This window comes from Hemitrygon akajei, chromosome 3, assembly GCF_048418815.1.
Source record: "Hemitrygon akajei chromosome 3, sHemAka1.3, whole genome shotgun sequence".
Taxonomy (NCBI): domain Eukaryota; kingdom Metazoa; phylum Chordata; class Chondrichthyes; order Myliobatiformes; family Dasyatidae; genus Hemitrygon; species Hemitrygon akajei.
This window is the reverse complement of record NC_133126.1, coordinates 173688046-173714426: the sequence shown is the minus strand read 5'-3', so window position 1 is coordinate 173714426 and position 26381 is coordinate 173688046. Positions and strand designations below refer to the sequence as shown.

Here is a 26381-nt window from a genome sequence, read left to right as displayed (position 1 = left end):
CATTTTGCACTGAACTGAGAAACCTCTTTGAGATTTTTTTTTAAGATTCTGTTTACTAGTGAGCACCAACAGAATTCAGAGTTATGGAGGTCTGTGATGGACAAGGAGGTATCCACGACAGTTTGTAGGATGTTCTGTTCAAGGGCTTTGGTGTTTCTATACCAGGCTGTGATGCAGTCAGTGTACTTTCCACCACACATCTAGAGAAGTTTTCAAAGTTTTTGATGACATGCTGAATCTCGTAAGAAAGAAGTAGAGGCATTGACAGTGTGCACTCTTCGTAATTGCATTTAAGTGACTGGTCCAGGACAGGTCCTCTGAAATAGAAACATAGAAAACCTACAGCACAATACAGGCCCTTTGGCCCACAATGCTGTGCTGAACATGTACTTACTTTAGAAATTACCTAATGTTACCCAGGATAAGACGGAGGAATTTAAAGTTGCTCACCCTCTCCACCTCGGATCCCTTGATGAGGACGGGCTCATGGACCTCTGGTTTCCTCCTTCTGAAGTCAATAATCAGCTCATTGGTCTTGCTGACATGAAGTGAGAGGATGTTGTTGCTGCACCAGTCAGCCTGATTTTCAATCTCCTTCCTATATGCAGAGAAGAGGCCATTTTGCCCATGTCAATGCTCAGTGGTTCCACCTAACATCAGTTTTTTGTCACCTTGCAATTTTTTTCCCACCTTATTTTTAACCTTTTCCTTCTGATGACCACAATGGAATTTACCTCCTTCATATCTAGATTCCAACCAGCTGTGTGTTTATTTAAAAAAAAAATCAAAAAAAAAATCATTCTTTCAATATCCAAGTTATTGATACTTATCCCACCTTATATTTTCATAGCAATGGAGGAGGCTTTTTGGCCCATCTGCTCCATGTTGAGAACTGGGGAAGAAATCCCATTTTCCTTCTCATATCCCCTCCCCTACAGCCCTCATGCAGTCCTATCAACTATTTTGATCAAGGGGTAATTTATAGTTGGCAGTTAACCCACCAGTGTGTCCTTGGGATGTGGGGTGACATCGGAGAACCCTGCCTTGCTGTGGAGAGTGCCTGCAAACATGCCACAACCATTGCTTGAATCCGGGTCCCCAGAGCTGCGAGATTAGTGTTTTGGAAGATTGTACGTCTAGTTATTTCTACTGTAACTGATAAGTTGCAGTAACATCATACTGTCTTACAAAGGCTTTATGTCAACCTATCAATCGTCAGGCCATGCCACTTCGGGACGTGCTGATATTATTTTGCGACTCTACGTGCTGGATTGTAATTTCAGTGTATGTGCTGTGTGTGACTATATGTACTACGTTTTGCACCTTGATGCCAGAGGAACAATGTTTCATTTGGATGTATACATGTGAATGGTTGAATGACAATACTCTTGCACTTGATGCACTTCACAGATGGTTCTATAACTAGTATAGATTTGATGTTAGTGAAAGGATTTGTTTCATTCATCAATTGTATTTTACAAGTTGCAATATCAGAACAACTCTTGAGTAGTTTACATAGTTATAAAAATTGCACTACATAAGACTCAAATGTGAGTCCAGACCCACAGAAGAATGGTTGATTGTTAAACGTCAATTTTGCCATGTCCCCTTTACAAGCATAGTACCTCTAAATAAAGGACAAAGTACATTTATTATCAAAATATGTATACCTTATAGAACCTTGAGATTTGTCTTCTAAAAAGTAGAAGACCATCAAACAGCCAATATGCAGAGAGGGAGGAAGAAAACAATGTGTGCAAACAATAAAAGTAAGCAACTAGCATTCGGAACAAAAGTGAGTCCACAGACACGAAGTCTGGAGCAGGTCATAGCCTCCGTGCAGCACAGAGCCAAGTAACTGCTGTGGAACAGCGAGCGTCACCAGCCCGACCATTGTCTCTGATCCTTTCGCTACACCATTTTAACCTGGCCCGGCGTTTAAATTGTCCAGGCATCTAGGACAATTGCTTCAGTACGCTGTGGGCCTGGACGCAGCTGCCATGTTTTGACTCGTACTCACCTTTCTAAGTCAGCCTGGCACTTTGATCAATCTAAACTAGCGTCTTTCCTTGCTCTGGGTTCTGGAGGACGGGCTTTGCCTCGATCTTGCCTCACTTCTGCTGGTCCCAACCCTCCATCTGCCTCCCCTTCACTCACCCCGACCCATGCGTTGCCTTTCCTCCATTGTTTGCGGATGATTGTTTACCAGAAATTTTTACCGGAAAGGGGTTATTGACAAAGTATTTAGTTGTACTTTTTGTTTTGTTTGCCACTGATAAGAAGTTGCTGGGCTTCACCAGCACCATCTTAAACCGAAATCGATCAGGAGAGCTACTGCATACCAGAAGTTAGTTGAGCAGTGGAATGATAAAGTGAAACTAGCAATAATATCTTTCACCAACCATCCAGATTCCAGCACCACCCCCAAACTAGTCTCATTCAACAGACAGGTAGACTCACTTGAGGGAACAGCAGCACAGTGTATATTTAAAAAGAAGTGAGCCGAAATTCTCAAAATGGTTTACGAACCCATTGAATCCTTTGCTGATCACAATGAGGAATGTTGAATTTTTGTCAGGTTCGGCACCAGGTATGCCCAGACCGGAAATGAGTTGTGACGACGTGACAGAAATGAAAAAGGACTCTGCTTCCCAAAAACAGCATGACGTAATTGGTGATAAGTTATCTCAGAACCAGCATACAAAATCCTGCATCCAATCATTAATGAAGGCGGCCATTTTAAATAGTAGAAAGGGCAGTACTGTAAATATTTCTGTTCTCAACAATGAATCAGAATCACTGACATATATCATGAAATACAGTGTAACACATTAAAATTAAAACCATAGTATTAAGTAATAAGAAAAAGTGCAAAAAGAGCAAAATAGTAAAGTAGTGTTCATGGACTGTTCAGAAATCTGATGACAGGGGAAGTTGTTCTGGTAATGTTGAATGTACCTCTTCCCTGGTTGTAGTAATGAGAAATGTCAAGGCTCAAAGTCAAAGCTGAAATTTTTATAAACTGCATCTGTCAGGGGTAGGAATCTATCTTGGCTCTGTCATATGTCCATGACATCACTCAAGATTGATTGATTTATTTTACAGCTTAAAAACCTGGCTACAGTGCCAAAGACTCCCAGTGCAGAACTGTACGCGTTGAGAGGTGGCTGCAGTACATCTGTAAGATCAAAGGGCTACCTGATAATATTTAGAAAATTACTCCTTCCTTGAATTGTTGTTGGAGATGTTGGTGAGGTTGACATGTAAATCCAGATGTTACCTTTTTATGTGCTCATGAGAATAAAAAATTAAGTCAATTTTAATTGAATCTTAAATCACAGGAACATAGAAATAGGCCATTAGACTTTGTGGCTGCTCTGCCATTCAATGTGATTGTGTCTGCTTACTCAAGTTAAGTGCCCTGTTCCAGTTTTCTCTCCATATCTCTTGATCCCTATAACTCTAAGAGCAATTTTTGACTTGATGAATTTTGTAATGATTGAGTTTCAACTTCTTTTTGTGGTAGAGCATTCCACAATTTCACAGCTCTCTGGGAGTTCTGCTTTGTATTATCCTCAAGCATGGAATGATTATGTTTAATTCCCTGATCTGAATGATTAATATTTATCATGAATATCTGGGGTCCTAGCTCTGATCCCCTTGGGACACCGATAGTCACTGCCTGCTGCTTGGAAATAGATGCACTTATTCCTATGTTGTCAGCCAATGTCTGCTGTCTATATCAACATTTAATGCCAAATCTTGTGTATTAATTTTATATGCTAATCTCTTACACGGGACTTCAAAAGAAAGCTTTCTGAAAATCCCGTGTACCATATCTATTGATTCCACTATACCTATTTTATTAGTCACCTGTCAAAATTATTCTAATAGATTTCTCAAGTATGGTTTCTCTTTCATTAATGCATGGTAACTTTATCTAACCTTGTCACTATTCTCCAAATGCTCTGTGATTACATCTTTCATAAAGGACATTTGCATTTCCTCTCTCCTAACGTCTGGCTAACCTGTCTATTATTCCCTGTTTTCTCTCTAACTCCTTTATTTAAATATTGCAGTTACCTTACCTATAATTCAATTCACTCTAACTGCTCCATAGTCTTAAGAACATGGAAAAATGGCCACCAAATCATTGATATTTCTTGTTCACTTTATTACTAGGTACTTAATTATTCTATTTTCAAACGCTCTTTATTAAAGTATAGCAATTGGAATTGTAGATTTTTCAGTTTGAGCCTCTCATCGGGCAGTAAACTGCTTCCAATATTTACCTTTTGGGATTGAATACACAAAATTTCCAGAAAGCATCATTTTTGATTTAAGGACTTCATGGTTCAGTTCTGGACAAAAGGCCTTTGAAGTCTTTAGTGGATACAAAACAATAAGAGATTGGCCTAAACCAATACATCGAAGTTCTAATTTGAATATAACCCCTGACATTACACTTAGGAGAAATAGTGAAGAATCTGTTGAGTTTGTAAGTTCACTGCGTGGTGTCTCATGATATTTTCTTCCTTTGGCCTTCTGAGTACGATTAAGGTCATGTGGCAAATTTACTGCTTTGTTGGTTGAATAAGTAATTCTATCACACTGGTTAATTTTCATTCACTGTTGGAGTGTAGTTGAAATTTATTTCCTGAATTAAATTTCAGGAAATTTAATGCCTACATTTTGAAAGATAGAAAGAACTTTGCATGGCCTGCAATACTTTAGGAAATAATACATAATGTATTACTTAGGTAGCATCTTTCACATTGGCAGAGCGCACTATGTTGTTCCAATTCATAACATGAGCTATAGTCATCGATTAAGTAACTAAGCACTTTGTGCAGTGCTTAGGCAGAAAGATTATACACATACGAAAAGTTTAATGAATAATAAGTTGAGCTGGTTTTTGTGCCTTTCCCAAATGCTGCAGTTTGGAGCAGCAGTATGCTAGAGAAACTCAGTGGGTTGGGTAATAACTGGGAGGGCTGGGGAGCAAGGAAGAATTAACAACGTTTCAGGTAGCACTCATCGATGTTTTGGGTTTTAAAACTCGGTATCAGTCAGGTTCAGGTACTGGAAATGTCAACAATTCCTTTTCCACCTTAGATTTTACTCGTCCTGTTGGGTTTCGCCAGCCGATTATTTGTTGAGTCTGCTTTTGGTTTTGGCCCAGGCAGTGGGCATTCTTCAGTGCCAGGGATCTTCTGTGCACTCAGTGGCTTGGATTACTCGTCTGATTTTTCCAGTTTGCTTGTAGATTAGAACATCCATAGTCATTACCATGCTTCTCTGAAGTTCTTATCATCTCTTCTGCAATTTTGTTCGAGTTTTATCCTTCCTTACTCTTAGGTGTTACTCTTACAGCGCTCCCATAAGTGACCTCTTGCCTCCATTATTTTCATCTCCATTCAAGCCATTTTTTTCATCCTGTCTTTGTGAACTTGGGTATTATGTCTTTTATATTAAGCTTGTCATTAGTTAATAGGACAGCTTCCTAAGTGTTATGCACCTTTCAATATCCAGCTTCTAATCCGTGTTGTCCTGGAACCATGTCTCTGGCTATCAGATCAAAGTTATTTCTATTTGTGCTGAGTTCATCTGTTTCAAATCCTATGTGTTTTTGAAGACAGCCTATCATTTTGTCCTTTTATTATTTCTGTAACCTCCACCCTTCTTATTCATTCTCAAATTCTTATCTATACCTTCATGTCACAGTCTGTCATTTCACGCACTGATATATTCTAACAATGTCCATTTCTTCGATTAACTGCATCTTCACAGCTTTGCTCCCTCAATCCCATTTATAATTTCACATCTTCTTTCCCTCTAGTTATATGGCTCAGTAGAATTCTCTACCGAGCACAGGTATGGCACTGTAGTTCCAACAGTAGAGTGTCCCCATCTGCTGGGCTTCAGTGATCACCTTCTGGCTTGTACTCCTCCTCCTCTCTCGCCACCTTATTCTGACTTCCTTCCCCTTCCTTTCTAGTCCCGATGAAGGGCCGCAGTCTGAGACATTGACTGTTTATTCTCTTTTCAGAGATGCTGTCTTACCTGCTGAGTTCCACCAACTCTGTATGTGGGTGTGTGTGTGTATTGCTCTGGATTTCCAGCATCTGCAAAATTTCTGGTGTTTTATTATAATCTAAGGATTACTGCCTTTAATATTCCTATCCTGCACTAACATTGCTGCCCTATTTGCTCCTCCTCTCCCCAAGCTGAATGGCTTAATGTACCAAGGTGTATGTATCATATGGGGGGGGGGTGGCGCAGAAGTAGGCCATTCGGCCCATCGAGTCCACTCCCCCATTCAATCATGGCTGATTCAATTCTCCCAGACATCCCCACTCCCCTGCCTTCTCCTTATACCCTTTGATGCCCTGGCTAATCAAGAACCTGTCTATCTCTGCCTTAAATGCACCCAATGACTTGGCCTCCACAGCCGCTCATGGCAACAAATTCCACAGATTTACCACCCTCTGACTAAAGTAATTTCTCCGCATCTCTGTTCTAAATGGACGTCCTTCAATCCTGAAGTTGTGCCCACCTGTCCTAGACAACCCTACCATGGGAAGTAACTTTGCCATATTGAATCTTATCATATCCACCAACTTGTTCACACAGTAGCGCCCTATGTATTGAGGAACTTGGGGCCATTTAGCAAACTGCAAAGGCTGAGGCACTTGCATTCCTGCCCTTTCTGGCTTTTTTTACTTCCCAAGCACTGTCCCGTCCTTGGTTAAACTGTAATACACTTTCTTAAGGGGCGTGATGGCTGCCTGAGCAAGGCAATCAAATAGAATTTTCCACCAGCCCTGGTGTGTTTAAGTGTCTGTTGTTTGGCTGACTGCTCAGTGATTCTGAGCCAAAACTCCTGAAGTCACACACGGTCACTATAGATACATTTGCCCTGGATCGTACTCACAGAAGATCACACTTGCCACAGCCATGAAGTACCACCTGTCCTGTTTTCCTCAATGTATATTAAATTACCAGATTACTTTATACAATCAATTCTTAGCATTATTTATATATTGTTACCTGAGCAGAGGTTTCCACTATCTGTTGAGATGGGGTAACTGTTGTCTTAGGCATGTCTTTTAAATTCCCCAGTTTCGTCTACACCTGTACTTCAGCCTAGTTTTCCACACTCCTTTCGAATGTAATCTAACAATCAAATTCAGGTATTGTGACTTGTAAATTCAACCAGAAGAATTGAAATGAGAAAAGAATGCACTAATAGTTTGCATCTTTGACCAAGGTGGGAAATAAAGATCAATCAGAGTGCATTAAAATCTTTTTTGTCTGTAGCTTTTTCTTCACGTTCCTTTGCCAACTGTATGTATACATTGCTTAAGGAATGAGCAGTTTATGCTGCAAAGCTCTGCCCATGAGGATACTTATTTGAGAATTTTAAAACTCATTTTGGATCTTTGCAATTCTTGATTCATTATTCTTTGTTATTTACCCTATGATTAGTTGTTTTCCATAGGTGGTTCAGCCAGCAAGTATTTCACCAAGTGAAAATATGCAAAGGAAACCTAGAGTGCGGACCATCTGACCATCAGAGGGGCAAAGATCAGGCTCAACCTTTTCTATATCTGTACATGCTATTTACTTAGATTCTGTTATCATGTGATAGGCATGAACAATTTACAGGATTCTCAACCATGACAAACTGAGAGCAAATAGATAGTCATGGGAGCAAAGTAGAATCTTTCCCTCCAAATGCTCAATACTGTACTCACAGTCAATACTCAAATTCTAATGAAGGCCCAATTTTTGTATGACGCTTTTAAAGGAAATGAATGAATTGTTTATGACATACTGATGATTTACTTTCTAGCAGCAGAATCCTAAGGATAAAAGGTTAGAAACTCCAGGTCGTTCTAGAGGAATGACCACCTTTGAGTATGGTTCATGCAACACTTCCTTTGAACTTTGTTCATTCCCTCCACCAAACTGGTCTGGTTGAAGTTGGATGTGGAAGTATGTGGGTTAGATAAATTTTGAAATGGGGGTTTTATTATTTCATATTTGTATTTGGTCTTTTTCCCAAGCTTTTCTGGCTTTGCCAAATCATTTATGATTAGTGAAAATTGTCATTTCTTGCGTTCAGTGGTTCAAGTTTCGTGTCATTGGCTGAGCAGCCAACTTAGTGTCACGGTTGCTGAGTTGAGGGGTTGACTTTCAGCTGAGTTGGAGCTTTATTAATGACTGAGTCTGCAGAGCACAGTAGTGGTTATAAAGGGTGGCAGTTTGCATCATACATGTAGAAAATAACACCATGGTGGTCACGAATAGTGATAGTCAGGGAAGAGAATGGCTGAAGAGAAGAATGAGCAATGCTTTTAGTTTCAACCAACATGTAGAAGTCGTCACAAACAGGGATGGTAAATGGTCTGGTGAGAATGCTGCAAAAGTATAAGCAAGGAGATTGACAATGACTTAATCAGACAGGACTGATGGATCGCACGATTCTGAAACTGAATTTTTGAGAAACTATTGATGGCAACGAGGATTCTGTAAAATAAACATAACTAGTCTGGCTTGAGATAAAGAACGTTAGCCTCAAGTTAGCCTGAGAACAACCTTCTCAGCTCTACTAATTGGCCGTAATGTATTCAGAAGTTAGCTCAATTTATTGAATCCAGAAGTCTGGGCCCTAATAAATTGGTTTTCCATGGAAGGCTAGATAATTAAATGTCTTCACGGGGATTAATGCCAAAAGGATCCTGAGAGCTGGGGAGAAAGCAGAGAACGGCTACTGGAGTGCACAAATAGCAGTGATTGTGCTGAATAGTGGGACAGACCTTGAGGGCCAAATGGCCTTTTCCTGCTCCTGTTTTCTAAGTTTCTATGTTTTATGCAAATGTGAAAGCACAACATGACTTTCAAGGCAAGCTCAAACAGCGTGCAGGCGACAAAACAATCAGCTTTTCTTTGATGTGGAATGTGCATAGGATGTTCTGATATTCAACCAAACCAGTTTGGTGGAGGGAATGAACAAAATCTTCAGAGGTGATCCTTGCTTCAGAATGACCTAACAGTTTCTCTTTAGGGCACTGCTGTGGAAAAACTAGAAGAATACAATAATATATTTTATGACAAATACAATATAATAAGTGGTTTAATATTAGTCATGGAGTCGCAGTGAGAGAGTCAAATGAACTATTTGGCCCATCAAGTCCACGCCAACCACTCATTTTACAGGATGAAGGGTCTCGGCCCGAAATGTCGACATCGCTTCTCCCTATAGATGCTGCCTAGCCTGCTGTGTTCCACCAGCATTTTGTATGTGTTGCACTTTGAGACTAGATGTATTGATGACCCGTGGTTGATTATATAAATTAGATAACATAATGAAATCCCCACTATGTCCAGTGAGAACTAGAACCATATTCTCATGGTGCAGCTTTTGTCTGATTTTTTTAAAATATAAGTTTGCGACAAAATGGCTCCAGCAACCAATGGCGACGTCCTACAAACAGTTCATGAAACTACTTTTGCTTGTTTTCTTCTTCCTGTAAATATGATTCTACTACTAAGCTGTGTGCGATTGGAGCCTGTGATTTACATTTTGATGGTGTGTCTTTGGGCCAATTGAGCGATCTGGTGTTTTGCTGTCTCTGAGGGAGTTTGGAGAGGTTGGGAATTGAGAGTGCAGTTTGGATGCCTGGAGGCCCACTAGCCCGCGAGCCCATCATCGACTCCATTGCTTCTCTTCAACTGAGGCGTCAAATTTAATTGAATTGACTTTATTTCTTGCATCCTTCACATACATGAGGAGTTAAAAATCTTTGTTATGCCTCCATCTAAATGTGCCATGTGCAAGCATAGTAATTTATAATAAATAGAACAGTCAGTGTAATATAGAGTAAACACAAAGTACACTGCAGATGCTGTGGTCAAATCAACACAAAAAAACAAGCTGACAGACTCAGCAGGCCGGGCAGCATCCATTGAATGGAACAGTCAATGTTTCGGGCCGAGACCCTTCGTCAGGACTGAAGAAGGGGGGGCTGGGGCCCTATAAAGAAGGTGGGGGGAGGGTGGAAGGTGCCAGGTGAAAAACCAATCAGAGGAAAGTTCAGGGGAACCAGCCCCAACGGATGCTGTCCAACCTGCTGAGTTCCGCCAGCTTGTTTGTAAGTGTAATGTAGAGTACACTCAAATCAGCGTGAGTTCATCAGTCTGATGGTCTGGTGGAAGAAGCTGTCCCGGATCCTGTTGGTCCTGGCTTTTATGCGGCAGTACTGCTTCCCAGATGGTAGCAGCTAGAACAGATTGTGGTTGGGATGACTTGGGTCGCCAATGATCTTACAGGCCCTTTTTACACACCTGTCCTTGTAAATGTCCTGAATCATGGGAAGTTCACAACTACAGATGCACTGGGCTGTCCGCACCACTCTCTGCAGAATCCTGCGATTGAGGGGAGGTACAGTTCCCAGACCAGGCAGTGATGCAGCCAGTCGGGATGCTCTGAATTGTGCCCTTGTAGAAAGTTCTTAGGATTTAGGGGCCCATACCAACCTTCCTTGAGCAAGGCTGAAGTAGTGAGGATCAGAGTGGAGGGGAGGTAGTTGTTTGACTGGTCCTCCTCTCCCTCTCGCTGCTGTCAGAGGAAAGATCAGGAATCTTGGCTTCCATATTGCAAGGATTGACCAGTGAGGCTTGTGGCTTGGACTCATTTGGCAGATTTTGAGGTTCTGGTTGCATGTGTTTCTGGATTCTGGTTCCTCCTTTTTTTTTTCTGTTTTAGAGCTGTCAGATCTGGGTACTTCATTGCTGACCGGGGCACTTTGGTGAAGACTACAGTTGGGAGTGGCATGGCACTGAACTGTACAGAGCTAAACTGGGTGGGACTATAACCAGAGGTCATGGCTTAAGGGTGAAAGGTGAGACGTTTAAGGGGAACATGTGAGGAAACTTCTTCACTCAGACGGTTGTGAGAGTGTGGATGAGCTGCCAGTATAAGTGGTCTTTGCAAGCTCAATTTCAGTGTTTATGAGAAGTTTGGATAGGTACATGGATAGCCGGGATATGGGGGGGCTATGGTCGTTGGGATTGGGCATGGACTAGATGGGCTGAAGGGCCAGTTTCTATGCTGTATTTGATGATTCTAAACGGAATATTCCTGGACTCCTGGTTTAACATTTGATACTGTACGTGTTGTTCACTCACTTTTTGCCGTTTCCCCAATCTTTTCTCTCTCTGAACGTTGGGTGTTTGATATTTTCTTTGAGTGGGTTCCATGATGCTTCTTTGTTTCATGGTTGCTTGCGGGAGGACAGATATGAGTTGTAATCTATATGCACACTTTGATAATAAATGTACTTTGTATCTGAATCTTTCTGACCCTAATAGGGATTCACCTTTGCATTTAACTGAAATAGATGATTAAGAGTTTTAACTTCATAGCATTATTGAGATTATGTATTATGCTGTCTACAGATACTATTAAGACTCTTGCCACTATTATAAATCATTTGAACAACACTAAAATCACTTGTACAGTTTTGCTTTTCAAATCACTTAAGATGTTATTACCTTAAAGAACTTATCTGATAGTTGTTGTGTACAAAACATTACTCTCAAAATGTTCAGCCTACACTGATATTCTTAAGTCCATTGACCACCTTTACCTGATTGTGGCTACAGTTCTAACTGCTTTTGCTGATTGATCATACTTCCCACTCTTTATCAGCAAGTGCGTGGAGAACTGTATACCACAGAGGACAATCCAGGTGTTTCCAGTCCAGGAACCATGGATAAATCAGGAAATCCACACCCTACTGAAGTCTAGGTGTGCAGCATTCAAATCAAGTGATCTTGACCTTTACAAGAGATCAAGATACGACCTGCATAAAGCTGTCAGAGATGCCAAAAATACAACACCAATCCAACATAGAGTCCCAGACCAGCCATCAGTTATGGCAGGACTAACATACTAAAACAGGCTATAAAATGAAGTTGGGCAGATCGCGGAGAGCAGCACATCTCTTCTCAAAGGACATTCTATGCATGTTTTGTACAGAAGCTGGTTAGCATGTCTCTACCCACCACAGCAGCCAATGCACCTGAAACCACAGTTACGCTTGCAGACATAAGATCAGTCTTCCAGAGAGTGAATCTGTGGAAAGCATCTGGCCTGAATGGTAAATGCGAGGAAATCTGCAGATGTTGGAAATTCAAACAGCAACACACACAAAATGCTGGCAGAACACAGCAGGCCAGGCCCTATAGATGCTGCCTGGCCTGCTGTGTTCCGCCAGCATTTTGTGTGTGTTGTGGCCTGAATGGTGCTCTGGCCCTGTCCTTAGATCAGCTGGCGGGGTTATTTGCAGACACTTTAACCTTTCCCTGCTTGAATCTGAGGTTCCCACCTGTTTTAAGAAGACCACTATCATCCCGGTACTTAAAAAAAAACAAGGTAATGTGCTTTAATGACTGTGACTCCGACATCCACCATCATGAAGTGTTTTGAGAGGCTTATTGCGGCACACATTAACTCCAGGCTCCCATACAGCCTCAGACCAGTTTGCATACCACTCAAACAAAGGTATGGAGGGATGCCATCTTCCTGGCCCTTTGCTCGTTTCTGGAGCATCTGGACAGTAAAGGTTATTTATCGATTATAACTCCCCTCCACCTTTAATAGTATAATTCCAAACAAACTCATTGGCAAATATGTGGGAGTCAATATCTCCCTCTGCAACTAGATACTTGACTTCCTAGCTAACTGACTGCAATCAATAAGTAATAAGACTTCCTAGCTAACTGACTGCAACTTCTTTGCCACGATTATTTCCAACACTGATGTTCCACAGGGCTTCATCTTACTCTATTTCTCCCCCCCCCCCCCCCCCCCCAAGTGTGACTAGATTCTGCTGGAATTCCATCTATAAGATAATACCACTGTAGAGAGCCAGAGCTCGTAGAATGATGAGTCCGAGATGGAAGCCTCAGTAACATGGTATTATGATAACAACCTTTCCCTCGATGTCAGCAAAACGAGAGCTGGTCATTAAATTTGGCGTGCGGGGAAGTGATACCTATGCTCCTGTCTACATTAACAGTGGTGAGGTCAAGAGGATTGAGAACTTCAAGTTCCAAGTGTAATGCTCACGCGATCGGCTAGTGTATGTCTAGGGGAAAATTCGTCCACCTGCCAAACCGTGTCTCCCGTATACGTGGATGCTATGAAATGCACACTAATACAAACTCGCACACACAATATCAAACCGCACACCAGGTACGTTTACAGAATACACTTTATAAATCTTACTAGGACTAAGTGATTAATAGCGATACAATATATATGAAAGAAAAGAAAGGAAAGAAAAGGCGCCAGATCTTATCAGGGTTCAGTCAATTAGTGCACATCGTTAGCTCAACCATCGAAGTCTTCAGTCCACTATTCGATCTTCTCCGACGGCCACGACCCGCGTGCCTGGGACCACCCTCGGTGATCGACCAGAGCGCCTCCACCTTCCTCGCGATCTCCTCCCCAACTCCCCAAAAACCCACAAAACCACAGCTCACAGACCCACAAGAAAGAATAACATCTATCCCAATTGGTTAACAAATGAATACAATTCTCATTATCAGTAATCATAACCCAAACAAGCTGCGAGAGAAAGCGCTCTCTCACCAGTTACCATAACGAAGAAGCATTCCTACTTTTACTTAACAAAGAAGCCATTTTGATTAACATATGCAGTAACATAAGAAACCCCTTACACAAGGAGCAAATATCACCAATAGGTTGTCCTGGCGGCACCATGGATAAGACAGCTTACCAGCGCTTTACATTGACACGAACCGATCTTTATCGATGCATCATAGAAAGCATCCTAACTCGATGCATCAGGGTTTGCTATACCAACTGCTCTGTCAATACCTGCAAGGAACTGTGTACACAACTCAGTCTGTTACTGAAACTAGCCTCCCCTCCATGGGCTCTCCTGCCACTTCTCACTGCTTCAGTATAGCTGTCGGCATAATCAAAGACACCGCCCATCCCCGACTTTCTCTCTTCTCCCCTCTTCCCATCATTAGAAGGTACAAAAGCCAAGAAATAATGATTAAATAATATTGAATAGTTTCTGAGATTGATCCTAGTCTTCACCCTCTGCCTTGCACCTTTGACTAACCATGCTGGAATAAAGTTTTGCATTTCATTCTGCATTCTGTTATTGTTTTACCTTGTACTACCTCAAAGTATTGTGTATTGAATTGATCTGTATGAACACTATGCAAGACAAGCTTTTCACTGTATCTCATACATGTGACAATGCTATTCAGACAGACAGACAGACATACTTTATTGATCCCGAGGGAAATTGGGTTTCGTTAACAGCCGCGCCAGCCAAGAATAGTGAAGAAATATAGCAATATAAAACCATAAATAATTAAATAATAATAAGTTAATCATGCCAAGTGAAAATAAGTCCAGGACCAGCCTATTGGCTCAGGGTGTCTGACACTCCGAGGGAGGAGTTGTAAAGTTTGATGGCCACAGGCAGGAATGATTTCCTGTGACGCTCAGTGTTACATCTCGGTGGAATGAGTCTCTGGCTGAATGTACTCCTGTGCCTAACCAGTACATTATGGAGTGGATGGGAGTCATTCCAGTTCCATTGTCCACTGCTGTTCATGTGTGATCAGTTACCTGAATGGCCACCTTGGCTCTGCGCCTGGTTTTTGATTACAAGATGTACTATCTGTATTTAATGCCTTTGTCATCTCGTCATGTAGGTATAAGCTCCCATGAAAGGTGTTATCGATAAATCCATGAGGCCCTGCTTTTCGGTTTATGATTCTTTCACAATGCAGTCAAAGTTCCTTTGTCATTGATTTTCTACACCTTCCTTTAGTTGTCATGCTCCATTATGCAATTCATATTCAGGAAGGTAATTCTACAAATCTTAATCAAGGAAGATCCTAAAATGAAAGAAAACAAGTTTAATATTTATGCATTGTTAACAACAGGAAATGCTGCCCTTAAAGTCTGAACTCAATGTGAATAGCTGCATTTATTTGAAAATACCAAAATCTCTCAAATCCCAGAAAAGAAGTAATCTTTCAGTACAGCAATGATATTTTATATCAGAGTTAATATCAGTAAACCACATGACTGGGTTTCAAAGATTAACTCTGAAACTCTGATGGCTTTGCTTGTTTTTATTACAATGAAGCCAATATTTTTGTGGTATTAGTTGAATAGGCCTTCAAAAGCATGATTTAAGTAGATTTTACAACTATTTTGCATTAAGAAGGATATTACAGGAAGGATATTAATAAGGTTGAAAGAGTGCAGAGAAGGTTTACAAGGATGTTGCCGGGACTTGAGAAACTGAGTTACAGAGAAAGGTTGAATAGGTTAGGACTTTATTCCCTGGAGCGTGGAAGAATGAGGGGAGTCTTGATAGAGGTATATAAAATTCTGATAGGTATAGATAGAGTGAATGCAAGCAAGCTTTTTCCACTGAGGCCAGGGGAGAAAAAAAAACAGTGGACATGGGTTAAGGATGAAGGGGGAAAAGTTTAAAGGGAACATTGGGGGGGCTTCTTCACACAGAGTGGTGGGAGTGTGGAATGAGCTGCCAGATGAAGTGGTAAACGTGGGCTCACTTTGAACATTTAAGTAAAACTTGGACAGGTACATGGATGAGAGGGGTATGGAGGGATATGGGCGAGGTGCAGATCAGTGGGACTAGGCAGAAAAATGGTTCGGCACAGCCAAGAAGGGCCAACAGGCCTGTTTCTGTGCTGTAATGTTCTATGGTTCTGTGGTTCTAAGAATTTTAATGTAAATTGTGAAACTACAGCAAGTGAATAAATTGTAAATAGGGAAATTGATGTCAGGTCAGATTCTAGTGTTGTCTTAATTTATAGTCATCTATTATTGCCACTTAAAAATAATTTTCCTGCTATCGCTTTAAGGCTGAAACTTCAGAGTGTCTTAAAGATCTAAAACTGAGGCTGGTGTTTTGTTTTAATATTTCAGTATTATTTGAGTAATTTTGTAAATATATTGTTTCACTAAGCACTCTTGTCTGTTTAAATAATTCATTATGGGTTATATGTAAAAATAAGTGAATTGCATGCATCATGATGGTACAGTGCTACATGCATGCCTCGGTGGAAGTAAACACTAAGTTGGACTCACATCTCTTGGCCTCCTTGTTTTCCTTTCAATTAGTTTTTATGTTTTGGAGTTACAAAACATAACGGTGACAAAGTAGTTTAAAAATGAACCCAAGATGGCTATCTACCTGTTAAAGTGCAATGTGAAGCTAGAGTTTAAAAAGAAGCAAAACAGTTGTCTCTTCAGAAGGGGGAGAGAGAGAAACAAGTATTTTAAAAAAGGCATGATCATTAACAATAGAGCAGAAATGGCTGGCTACATCAGAAAGGTTGAAACATTTGATTACACAACAGTTAAATGGATATTGTATAACAGAATGGATTGAGCAGTATTTTAGAGCAAATGGAATAGCCGATGAAAAATGTGCCAGTTTTGCTCAATGCATTACATTTAGAAGACATGCAATTTGCATAGAAATTTTAACTGATTCAACCAAATCAGCTGACATGAGCTTTGCTAATATTGTAAAAGTATTGCAAAAGCATTTATACTTGTGCGTCGCATCTACACCATAGGGTGACGTGCACCTCCCCAAAAAAGTAACTCACGCATCACGGCGACGCAGACTGCAACAACTATGATTGGTCTTCTTGGTAGCATCGCATTTCCTCCTACGCATTTCCAGTTGCTTCTTCTCCGCCGTGTCTTTACACCGATGTGAAATAGATGAACCAGATCATCAAATCTACCTGCCGACATGTGAAAATGTTTGAAATGCATTTCCTCGTCCATGTCTCTCATGATGAAACTCAACACAGTGGCATAGAAATCCACCGCCAACTAGCATTTTGGCGCACACCAACGCATGCTCGCTTCAGCGTAGAGCAACGCAGAACTGAAAATCATGGCTACGGTGTAGCCTGTACACACAAGTATAAATCAGCCTTTAGACTGAAGCCGTTGTTGATTGCAGAATGCTTTAGCTTTCACCTGTGGAATCAAGAAGAAGTGGCAACACACACAAAATGCTGGAGGAACTCAGCAGCCCAGGCAGCATCTGTGGAAAAAAGTCCACGTTTCGGGCCGAAACCCTTCAGCAGGACTGGAGAAAAATGCTGAGGAGTAGATTTGAAAGGTGTGGGGAGGGGAGAATGAAAAACGCCAGGCGATAGGTGAAACTTGGAGAGGGAGGGATGAAGCAAAGAGCTAGGAAGTTGATTGATGAATGAGAGAGAAGGCCATGGAAGAAAGGGGGGGAGGAGCACCAGAGGGAGGCGATGAGTGCGCAGGGAGATAACATGAGAGAGGGTCAATGGAATGGGAAATGGTGAGGGGGAGTGGACATCAACTTCTCAAACTTTCAGTATTGCCTCCACCCCTCCCCACCATTTCCAGCAACAAAATGTTGACTGTACTTTTTTTCTAGCCTGCTGTGTTTGTCCAGCATTTTGTGTGTGTTGCTTGGACTTCCAGCATCTGCAGACTTTCACTTTTTTGTTAAAAAGAAGTGGAGTCACTTCAGTGTTTCTGGTACATTAAAGAAATTGTCTAAGCATTATCAGTTCAGTGATGGGCTTAATGAAATTGTTTAGTTTGTGGAATCTTATAGGAAAGCATTTGAAAATGGTTCTTAACTGAAGCACAACATACACTAAAAAGAGCAGTGGAAATTGCTGTACAAATGGAAACTGCAGTCAGGAATGAAAGTGAGTGTAAACAAAATTGCAATGTCTAAACAGAAACTGGCCTGGCCAAAAAAAAACTTGCGTTACCTTTGTGGCAGGAGCTCACATACACCAGACCAATGCAGGTTAAGGGTGAAACTTCAGAAAATGCAACATACGAAGAGCATGTTGGACAGACAAAAATAAATGGAATGCACAGGGAAGAGAAGAGGTAAAAAGTCGTGTTGCAGTTTCAAAGAGAGCACTGATCTGCACGCTGTTGATGAAAAATCTGATAATCAGAGTGACACAGGACTGGTAGATGAGATTTACAATGTGAAGACTAACAATATACAAGCAATATTGCTTGCACCAGAGGTGAACAGCAAATTAATTAAAATGAATTGGCCACTGGCTCAGCTGTTTCAGTCATTCCACAAAATGTGTTTGAATGGCATTTCAAAGGTACTGAACTGAAGCCTGCAGATAACCAACAAAGAAAGTATACCAGAGAAAAGATCAGTCCTGTGGGATTGACATTTCTAACAGTGAAATACAACAACCAACAAACCACATTGGGCTTTTATGTTGTAAAAGTAGGAGTGTCAGCATTGTGGAGTGTGATTAGCTGAGACCACTACTTGATTGGACATCCATCCTCCATTTGCACATCACACCCCCTGTAACAAAGTCAATTGAAAGTGTATTAAGAAAGGTACTGGATGATGCCACAATTGTGTCCATGTTGTACACCATCGGTACCTAATGGAGGACAAGCAGGTGTTGGTGCCAACACCTTTGCCTGTGGTTGGAAAGCATATTGGTTGAAGGAAGGACCGTGCTGCTCAGAGGAACTGTGAGAGTGACAAAAGCAGTGTTCCGACTACAACAGTTTTTGTAGGCGACATATCTGAGAAAGCTTCTGATATGTTAATCAAGCAGTTGCATGCAAAATGTGATTTGGTTTAAGCTAGAAGAGAGTTTAAGGAGTCTCAGAGAAGTTGCAAACTTTTGACTTTTGTGAGTATAAAGAAGCAGAAACTACTCTGCTTATATTAAAATTAATGCACGAGCTACGTGGGAGACAAATAGCTTCTTGGAAAAGTAGATGCAAGAGGCAAAGCCCAACTGAATGAATGGAAGGTCAAAAAGAAAGGAGTCAAAATAGAGACAAAAATAGGGGATTTGACAGATGATCACAAACAAGAGAAAATCTACAGATGCTGGAAATCCAAGCAATACACACAGAATGTTGGAGGAACTCAGCAGGCCAGGCAGCTTCTATGGAAAAGAGCAAACAGTTGACTTTTTGGGCCAGTGAAGGGTCTTGGCCCAAAACGGTGACTGTTTGCTCTTTTCCAAAGATTCCTCCAGCATTTTGTATATGTTGCTTCATCAGATGATGTTGTGGATGAGGAAACCAAGAGGAGATATTAGATAGTAAAGGGGGCAATAGAAGGATTAATAAGAGAATACTCCAGTAAACTAAATACACCTTCCCAAGATCAAGATGCACAAACTAGAAGAAGAAGAAAGGTGTCCAGAGCTGTCAGAACCACTTCCTGCAGTCTCAGAGTCACCTCCTACAACCACCACAGAGGAATCCCCAGAACGTGAGATTATTTCACAGCCGCAAGTCTCACTGGTCAAGCAGTGTGGTCTCCCTTGTCAGAAAAGATGTTGTCCCACTAGAGTAAGAAATGCTCCACAGCAATTAAATCTTTAGGCCTCTATGGGACAATTTAAATTGTATTATTCTGTGGACGTCTGTATATTGTAGTTGTATTATATAGTATATTGTGTATATGATTGAGATGCATTTAATATCCAAGCAAGGAGTATATTGTGTGTTCAATATTTCAGTGGTATTTGAGTAATATTTCCTGGCATATATACTCTTCTTGGGCTTCCAACGGGTACAGGTATCAGTTTTAACTGCAGTTTCAATGACAAACTCTGTCATCTTCATCAGTTTGTCATTGAAATGTCAGTTAAAATTGACACCTGTACCTGGCTGGAAGCCCAAGAAGAGGTCATTCATAATATTGTACCTACTATATATTGTTTGCTTAAGCATTCGTGTTTGTTTATATAATTATTTATGAGTTATATGTAAAAGTAAGTGAATTGCAAATGTCATGACGCTATCACATAATACTTGTGCGCACATTGCTTAAACACTAAGTTAGACTCGCATTGCTTGGCTCCCTTGTTTTCCTTTCAATTAAATTTCTTTGTTTTGGAGTTACAAATAGAACAGCCAGAATGCTGCTTTGGATGCAGACACATTCAGGTCTTTTACTCCAAGTTTGACTTTGTAAGAAATAAACCGAACCCCAGTATTACGTTGCGTTTTTGGATCTGGCTTTCTTCCACAGAACTTGCGCAAGCCGTTGGCAAAGCCTGCACTGTCACTCTGGCTTTCAATGCACTCATCCTCCTCCTGTTCATACAGCTTTGACTGCTGCATTAGAGTGTGGCTTCTGTAGCCTCTGTACACCAAAGGAGATGAGCTGTGGCAGCTCCATGGTGATTAGTCAGGATTGCTGTCAGTTTTTATTCATCTCCGCCTGTGCTTACCAACTGACTGACTGCGATTCAAGCTCCCTTAGTGTTTTGTTTCAAAAGCTTTGATCCTGCGTATTTCCAATACAATCTTAACAAATTTCTCTATTCTTCGAGGTTTATCTTCAACAACTGTAATTTTACACGAGGTTATATAAGATTAACAATAATGAAGCTTTGTGCATCTAGTATGTGGCATTTTATTACACACTTCGGGAAATTTAATGTAGTTATCTTTGATTGCTCAGTGTGGGGTGGAGATGGTGGTAGGTGTGTTGGTTATTACTATTAACTATATATTAGCTGCAGAATTGGGAAGAATGCGACTGAAAAAAAATTTGTTCCATTAGATTTGTTTCTTTTCTTTATATATTTCTGATAACCAAATTAGAAGAAATTCCCATAACTGAAAGCTTAAAAATGCTTCTTAAAGTTAGAGATTATATTTTTGAAGAGGAATAATGTATATTCCCAGGTTCAAAGGGTGGCCAATTCCCTAGCTGTGACATTTTAAACATTAAGACTTCCCTCCTTTGGGGAAATGAAGATGATTTCAATAAGCGGAAGGTTGCTGAAAATGATTGACATGTGTAAATGTGTTCAATGTATTTGTAAGGTGACCTTTGCCACCCAAATAACTAATCTGTTCCGTGCATTGATTATTCGTGCCTGGGAAAAGAGGGCCGTCGTGTGCACTGCCCATTGGTACTCATTAATTGAAGAGCGCTCCTGGCTAGAATCAGATTCTGCTTCCCTGCCTTTCCTAGCGGAGCGCTTCTCTGACAAATGTTCCAACGTTGCAGTACTAATTTTTTCTCTGCTTTCTGCCTGACCTGGCAATTTGCAATTATCGTTTCTTTCTCTTTCTGAGCTGCAAAAATGACAACTTATTGTTACAAGCATGCATACTCTTGTGGTGTGCCAGAAGGTTGTGAACTGGGGAAGTTAATTCAATTTTCAAGTAACCCAAGGTTACAAGTGAATCCGCGTCAACAATGCCTGGAACCACAGCAGCAGCTCTTCAGTACACACAAGTATTATACCTCTGCAACTCTTCCTATTTCCTCGACTAAGCATAGGGGCAAGTTCACAAACCTGCGTGACAGTGTTAAGAAAAGCCCAACAAAAAGTACTGCTAAAGTGAAAGCTACTAGTGGTTGGTGGTCGGACAGCTCATGGTCAACTGGTTCTGTTGATAAGGTCAGTATGTGTGGAATTGTTTGCTGATCTTTTGACGGTAATGTCAGTACAATTTTAGTGCATAAATCAAGATGCAGGCCATGGAATAACCATTATGACGGTGGCCATTGTTCTCATTAAGATCACTTCCCTCTGAGTGGATCAGTTCTAATTTAAGTCTTATTTCAGGTATCTGAAAGATTTGTTGAATTCTACAGTTATTTATTATGTAGTACATACTATTAATGCACGAAGGTCATATAGAGCAGCCCATCACAGGAACAGCCCCTACAGCCAACAATGTTGTGCTAAATTAATTAAAGCTGTAATTAAAAACTGAACTAAATTAATCCCTTCTGCCTGCAGAGTGTCCATTTCCCTCTATTCACTGCATAATCATCGGCCCATCTAAGAGACTTCCATCGTATATGCCTCCACTACCACTTTTGGCAGCATTTTCCAGGCACCTGTCACATCCTCTGTAAAAGAAAACTATTTTAAAATGTAATTTTTGGACCTGTTTCTCCAGTTTGTTAATTAATTTGTCTGATATCTACAACCTTTAACCCACCATTCTGCAGACTGTTGTTTTCAACTAGTTTTGACGAAATCAACTCAACTCCAACTTGTCATAATCATGTATATTCTTCCTCCTGGATCATATTAGAAATTCGTTAAGGGAAGAAATACACAGCCCCATTCCTTCTCCTGGAATGGAGCAATAAATATATTGAACATTTTATACAGAATTTGTAGAACTGAACCATTAGCAAGAGATGTTGGTCAGCAGCTTCTGCTGGTTTGTTCTGCGAGACCATTCTGCAACTGAGACCCTTTGAGGTACCCTACGCTTTATATGCATCGTCAAAGCTAAGCGTACAATCAGGTTTTGGATGGTTAGATGTGTTTTGGCTGAGACTTGCTGAGGTCTTCTTTTCCTAAGGTTCAATGCTTTTTTTGTTGTCAAGTTGAATTGGTTTGCCAAGTTGATTCAATACTCAACTCTCATACATTGCTGATACTCAGGTATGATTCCTTGATTCTTAGCTCCAAATTTTAGTTGCATTTTGTTGCTCTAGCTGCAGATCTACCTTCTTTACACGAGTCTGAGTCGGCCATCGGTTCCTGATCTGGGCGGCAGTGAAGTAGTGGCAGGGAGGATTTGTTTTTACGCTGTTTTCAGAAGGGAGCACAGTGTCACAATGAAGCTACCTATTGGTGTTGACATAATTTAGTCATGAGGCATCTCATCATTAATGGGGCTTATGAGTTGAATAAAAAGCTTGTAAGGGAATGGAAGATTAGTGAATGTAAACAGATTTAACGTCAGATGTTTCGGCACAGTGGAGTGAAAATGTGATTCAAATGAAAATGGAGCCCAGGAGACATTTTGTTGGAGCAGTGGGTTTTCAGCGAATTATCTGCTGGCATGATCTCCTTCATATTGCTTTAAGCAAGAACCTAAGAAGTAATGTTGTAACAGTCCTTTAGTTTAATTCTGGCACCAGAACTGATCCCTTTGTTATAAACTGATTATCTGAACGTTTAATACAGTATTGAGTCTCAGTGGGGTTGACTCGTCTATCTTCCTCTACTTACATCTCCAGACAGTTCAGCTATAATTAAAAAGTCCTCAATACCCACACTTGGGTTGTATCAGTTCCATTGCGCCATCTGGGTTCTCTGTACTTTCAGCACTGGCCCAATCCCGTCCCTTTCTCTGTAACTTGAAACAGGCCAAGCAGCATCCCTGATGAAGATGGCAGGGTTTATCACCGAAATGTTAGTTAAGAAAACGATACCTGTTCCCAGCTGGAAGCCCAAGAAGAGTTTGTTTGCCATGTACGCCGGGAAAGCACTAGATCCTTTTTAAATGGACTTATTTGCATCTTCCATTTCTGATAATGAACTGACCCCAAATGTTAACTTTTTTTCTCACCCCACATACACCGCCCAGTTTCTTTGGTAGTTCCAGTGTTCTTGTATTTCTTTCCAGTGACTGCAGATTTTGCTTTAATAGTCCATGAATCAGTACCCATTCTAATGAGAGAGCATGATTCACATAGAGCTGGAAACTCTAAATGCAGTTTATCCCCCTTGGTTCTTATTGAAAGCTGCAGTTAAAACTTTCTCTGGTTTGAGTATAATTGTTTCATTGACTTAAATGGCAGTGCAACACGCTACTGAGTAAGAGATATTTTCCTCCCCATTGGGCAACTACTTGTGTACAAGGGAGCTGTTCTTTTCATTGAGAGTGTAGTCGATTGACTTCAGTATAATGAATTGTATGTCAATCAATTTTTGATGTTCTTGAGATTTGATGGGATATTATGCAAATGTGATGGTTCTGCTTGATTAAAATCAAATACTCATTGGAACTACTGGGAAAAATAATAAAAAGAACATGCACTACAGACACACTTCACACAGACATAGACAACAGAGGCAGTACACACACACACACACACACACACACACACACACACACACACACACACACACACACACACACACACACACACACACACACACACACACACACACACACACACACACCTCTGATTGGTTTGATGCAATTTTGAAAATTCAGTGCAAAAGTGATTCAATTTTCTACTTGAAGACCCAAGCTGCTTTTTTTGTTCAACCTGTGTTTTCTGCCTCTCCGAACCCAACCTCCTAGTACTTGCAAATGTAAACCAAAGTATTAATATGACAAGAGAGAGACCACAGTAAAGACCATAAGGATGATGCAGAAATGGGGACATGTTCCCTGGGATGTAAATTTAATTGAAATATTACTGCAGAGTAGCAGTAGGACCAGATGGTTGTGGACACCAGTGCTGTGTACAGCAGAAGCACTAGCCATGTCCAGTGAAAGGGCATCAGTTCTCCACAAGTAATGCGTTTTTAATGGATATTTAATGTTGAGATTAAATATCTTGCCTGAGTTCATATATTTGCCGCATCCATTTTGAAGTTTGTATTGGTACTGCCTTCTGATCCATTACCTTCCAGGATTCATAAATATTTATGAGGTGTTATTCAGTTTTACAATATTATTGTTCTACTTATTTTCAAATGTTTAAAATCTCAATTTATACTTTAGAATTCTCAACATAATCACTAATCTAACAAGCTAATTATCTAATCTTTGCAATTGCATATGCATCACAAAGGAAATTGTTTTCTTTTGCCCAATAACTTGAAGATGGTTTGGTTTTAAGTTAATTAGAAACCCACTAAGAATAAATTGGTTAATATCTCAAAGAAAAAACATTATGTACCTACCATCCTTTTACTGCTTTAGGAAAAATGGTTAAGTCTAATTGAATAAGATCACAATTTCACTTTGGGATGTAGTCAGTTTTATTGAGGTACTTTAGTGCTTTGCTGCTAAACTGTGCACGGGTATTTTTTACATAGAGTGGAACTAGATGGGAGGTATTAGTACTGAATATCTTGTATATGAATTAAACAAATACAGTGCAATCTTAATATAGCCCCTTATGTCATAGGCATGGAGTTACTATAAATACATTTGTCATCCACTTCTGTATGTTTTATTTCATTGTGATATAGAGATCAAAGTCAGCAGTCCTTTATGCATGGATATATTAGCTTTATTAAATTGTATGAAATGAATAGATTAAATGATTGCACAGAATAATGGCAAATGAGTTCTAACATTGACAGATGTGGAATCATGAAGATTTGATGTCTCTGGGACCTGTTCCTTGGAGTATTTTTCTGTAGACCTGTCCCCCAGGGAGAGTTGGTGTAGATTCACTCGCTTTGTATAGGTAAATGGGATTTCATGGCTCCAATGTTCTCATCATGTTCTCTCTGTGCAGCTGTGTCCCAATTATTCCAGAGTCACAGGTAAACCATGAGACTGGGAGAAATCTTTGTTTGCTGAAGTCCCTCTTGAGACAACAGTACTGAGGCGGATGCAATAGATTCTGGGAAAAGGATCAGCGATCCATTGCTGGGGGTACGGTTAGAACTCTTCCACAAATTGTAGCTTGGAATGCAGCAATTGAGGTTGAGTGGATTTGGCAAAATCTAGTCAACTCTGTTGTTGTGTTTGTGTGTATAATAGAACACTGGTGAAAGAGTTTTCAGCTGGATGAGAGCATTGGGATATGGAGCCATGTTAAGAAAAGGAACTTGGGGGGCGGGGGGGAGATCCAAATTTAATTAAATACTTAGTTTATTTATGATCCTAGTATTAAAGTTATTCCCGGAGAGTGATGTTATATTGAGATTGCACTGTGGTGTTTTAAATTGTTCAGAAGGAATACTTCACTTTATCTCATGTTTCATGGTTAAACCTTGGTTTGCACTTTTCTCCCCCCTCAAAGTTCTTGTTTGGTTCTTTCTCTCAATTTTTAAGTTTGCTATTAAGAAGTATATTTTTGGATTCTTTATTATGCTATTAGGATTAAATGTGTTGATCTGCTGTTGTGTACCTTGAAATTTGATCCCTTTGCTATTGTTTAGCAGATAGAAGCTACTCCTCCCTCTACTCCTGTTATCCCTGTGATCCCTGTTATGCCAGTCCCCGCTGAAGCCAGTGTCTTCTCGTCTGACAGTCAACAGGTTTTGTTCCTTTTCTTTTTTTCTTTTGAATGTTTTGATTTTGTTGCTGTACATTCAAAACTTATTTTGTACATTGTTCAACTTAATATGTTCTTTTTTTAGATCACTGCATTTCTATGAAGAGCAATTAGAACCAAAGAAAAATGCCAGCTTTGGTTGAAAAAATAACCATCTTGAACCTTGCAGCTCATACGTTTTGTTTTCGCAACTCAGTCGTGACTTGCTAGTTTACTGGCCCTTTTCTAATGCATACTGCCTGATATTTTCATTAT

At 40.4% G+C, this 26381-nt stretch overlaps 1 protein-coding gene across 25 annotated transcripts in view; it reads left to right on the top strand.

Annotated features, from left to right (window-relative positions):
• Positions 1–26381, top strand: part of LOC140725642 (disks large homolog 1) — a 472837-nt gene that overhangs the window by 252695 nt on the left and 193761 nt on the right. For 11 of the 25 annotated variants that reach the window (XM_073041365.1, XM_073041364.1, XM_073041363.1 and 8 more), the window contains one exon: positions 26011–26109. The exons of 10 other annotated variants lie outside the window; for them this stretch is intronic. In XM_073041365.1, coding sequence (XP_072897466.1) covers positions 26011–26109 — 99 coding nt within the window. Of the gene's footprint in view, positions 1–21195; positions 21532–26010; positions 26110–26381 lie in introns of those variants that run through there. 4 more of the 25 variants (XM_073041362.1, XM_073041372.1, XM_073041369.1 and 1 more) reach the window with 3 other exon arrangements.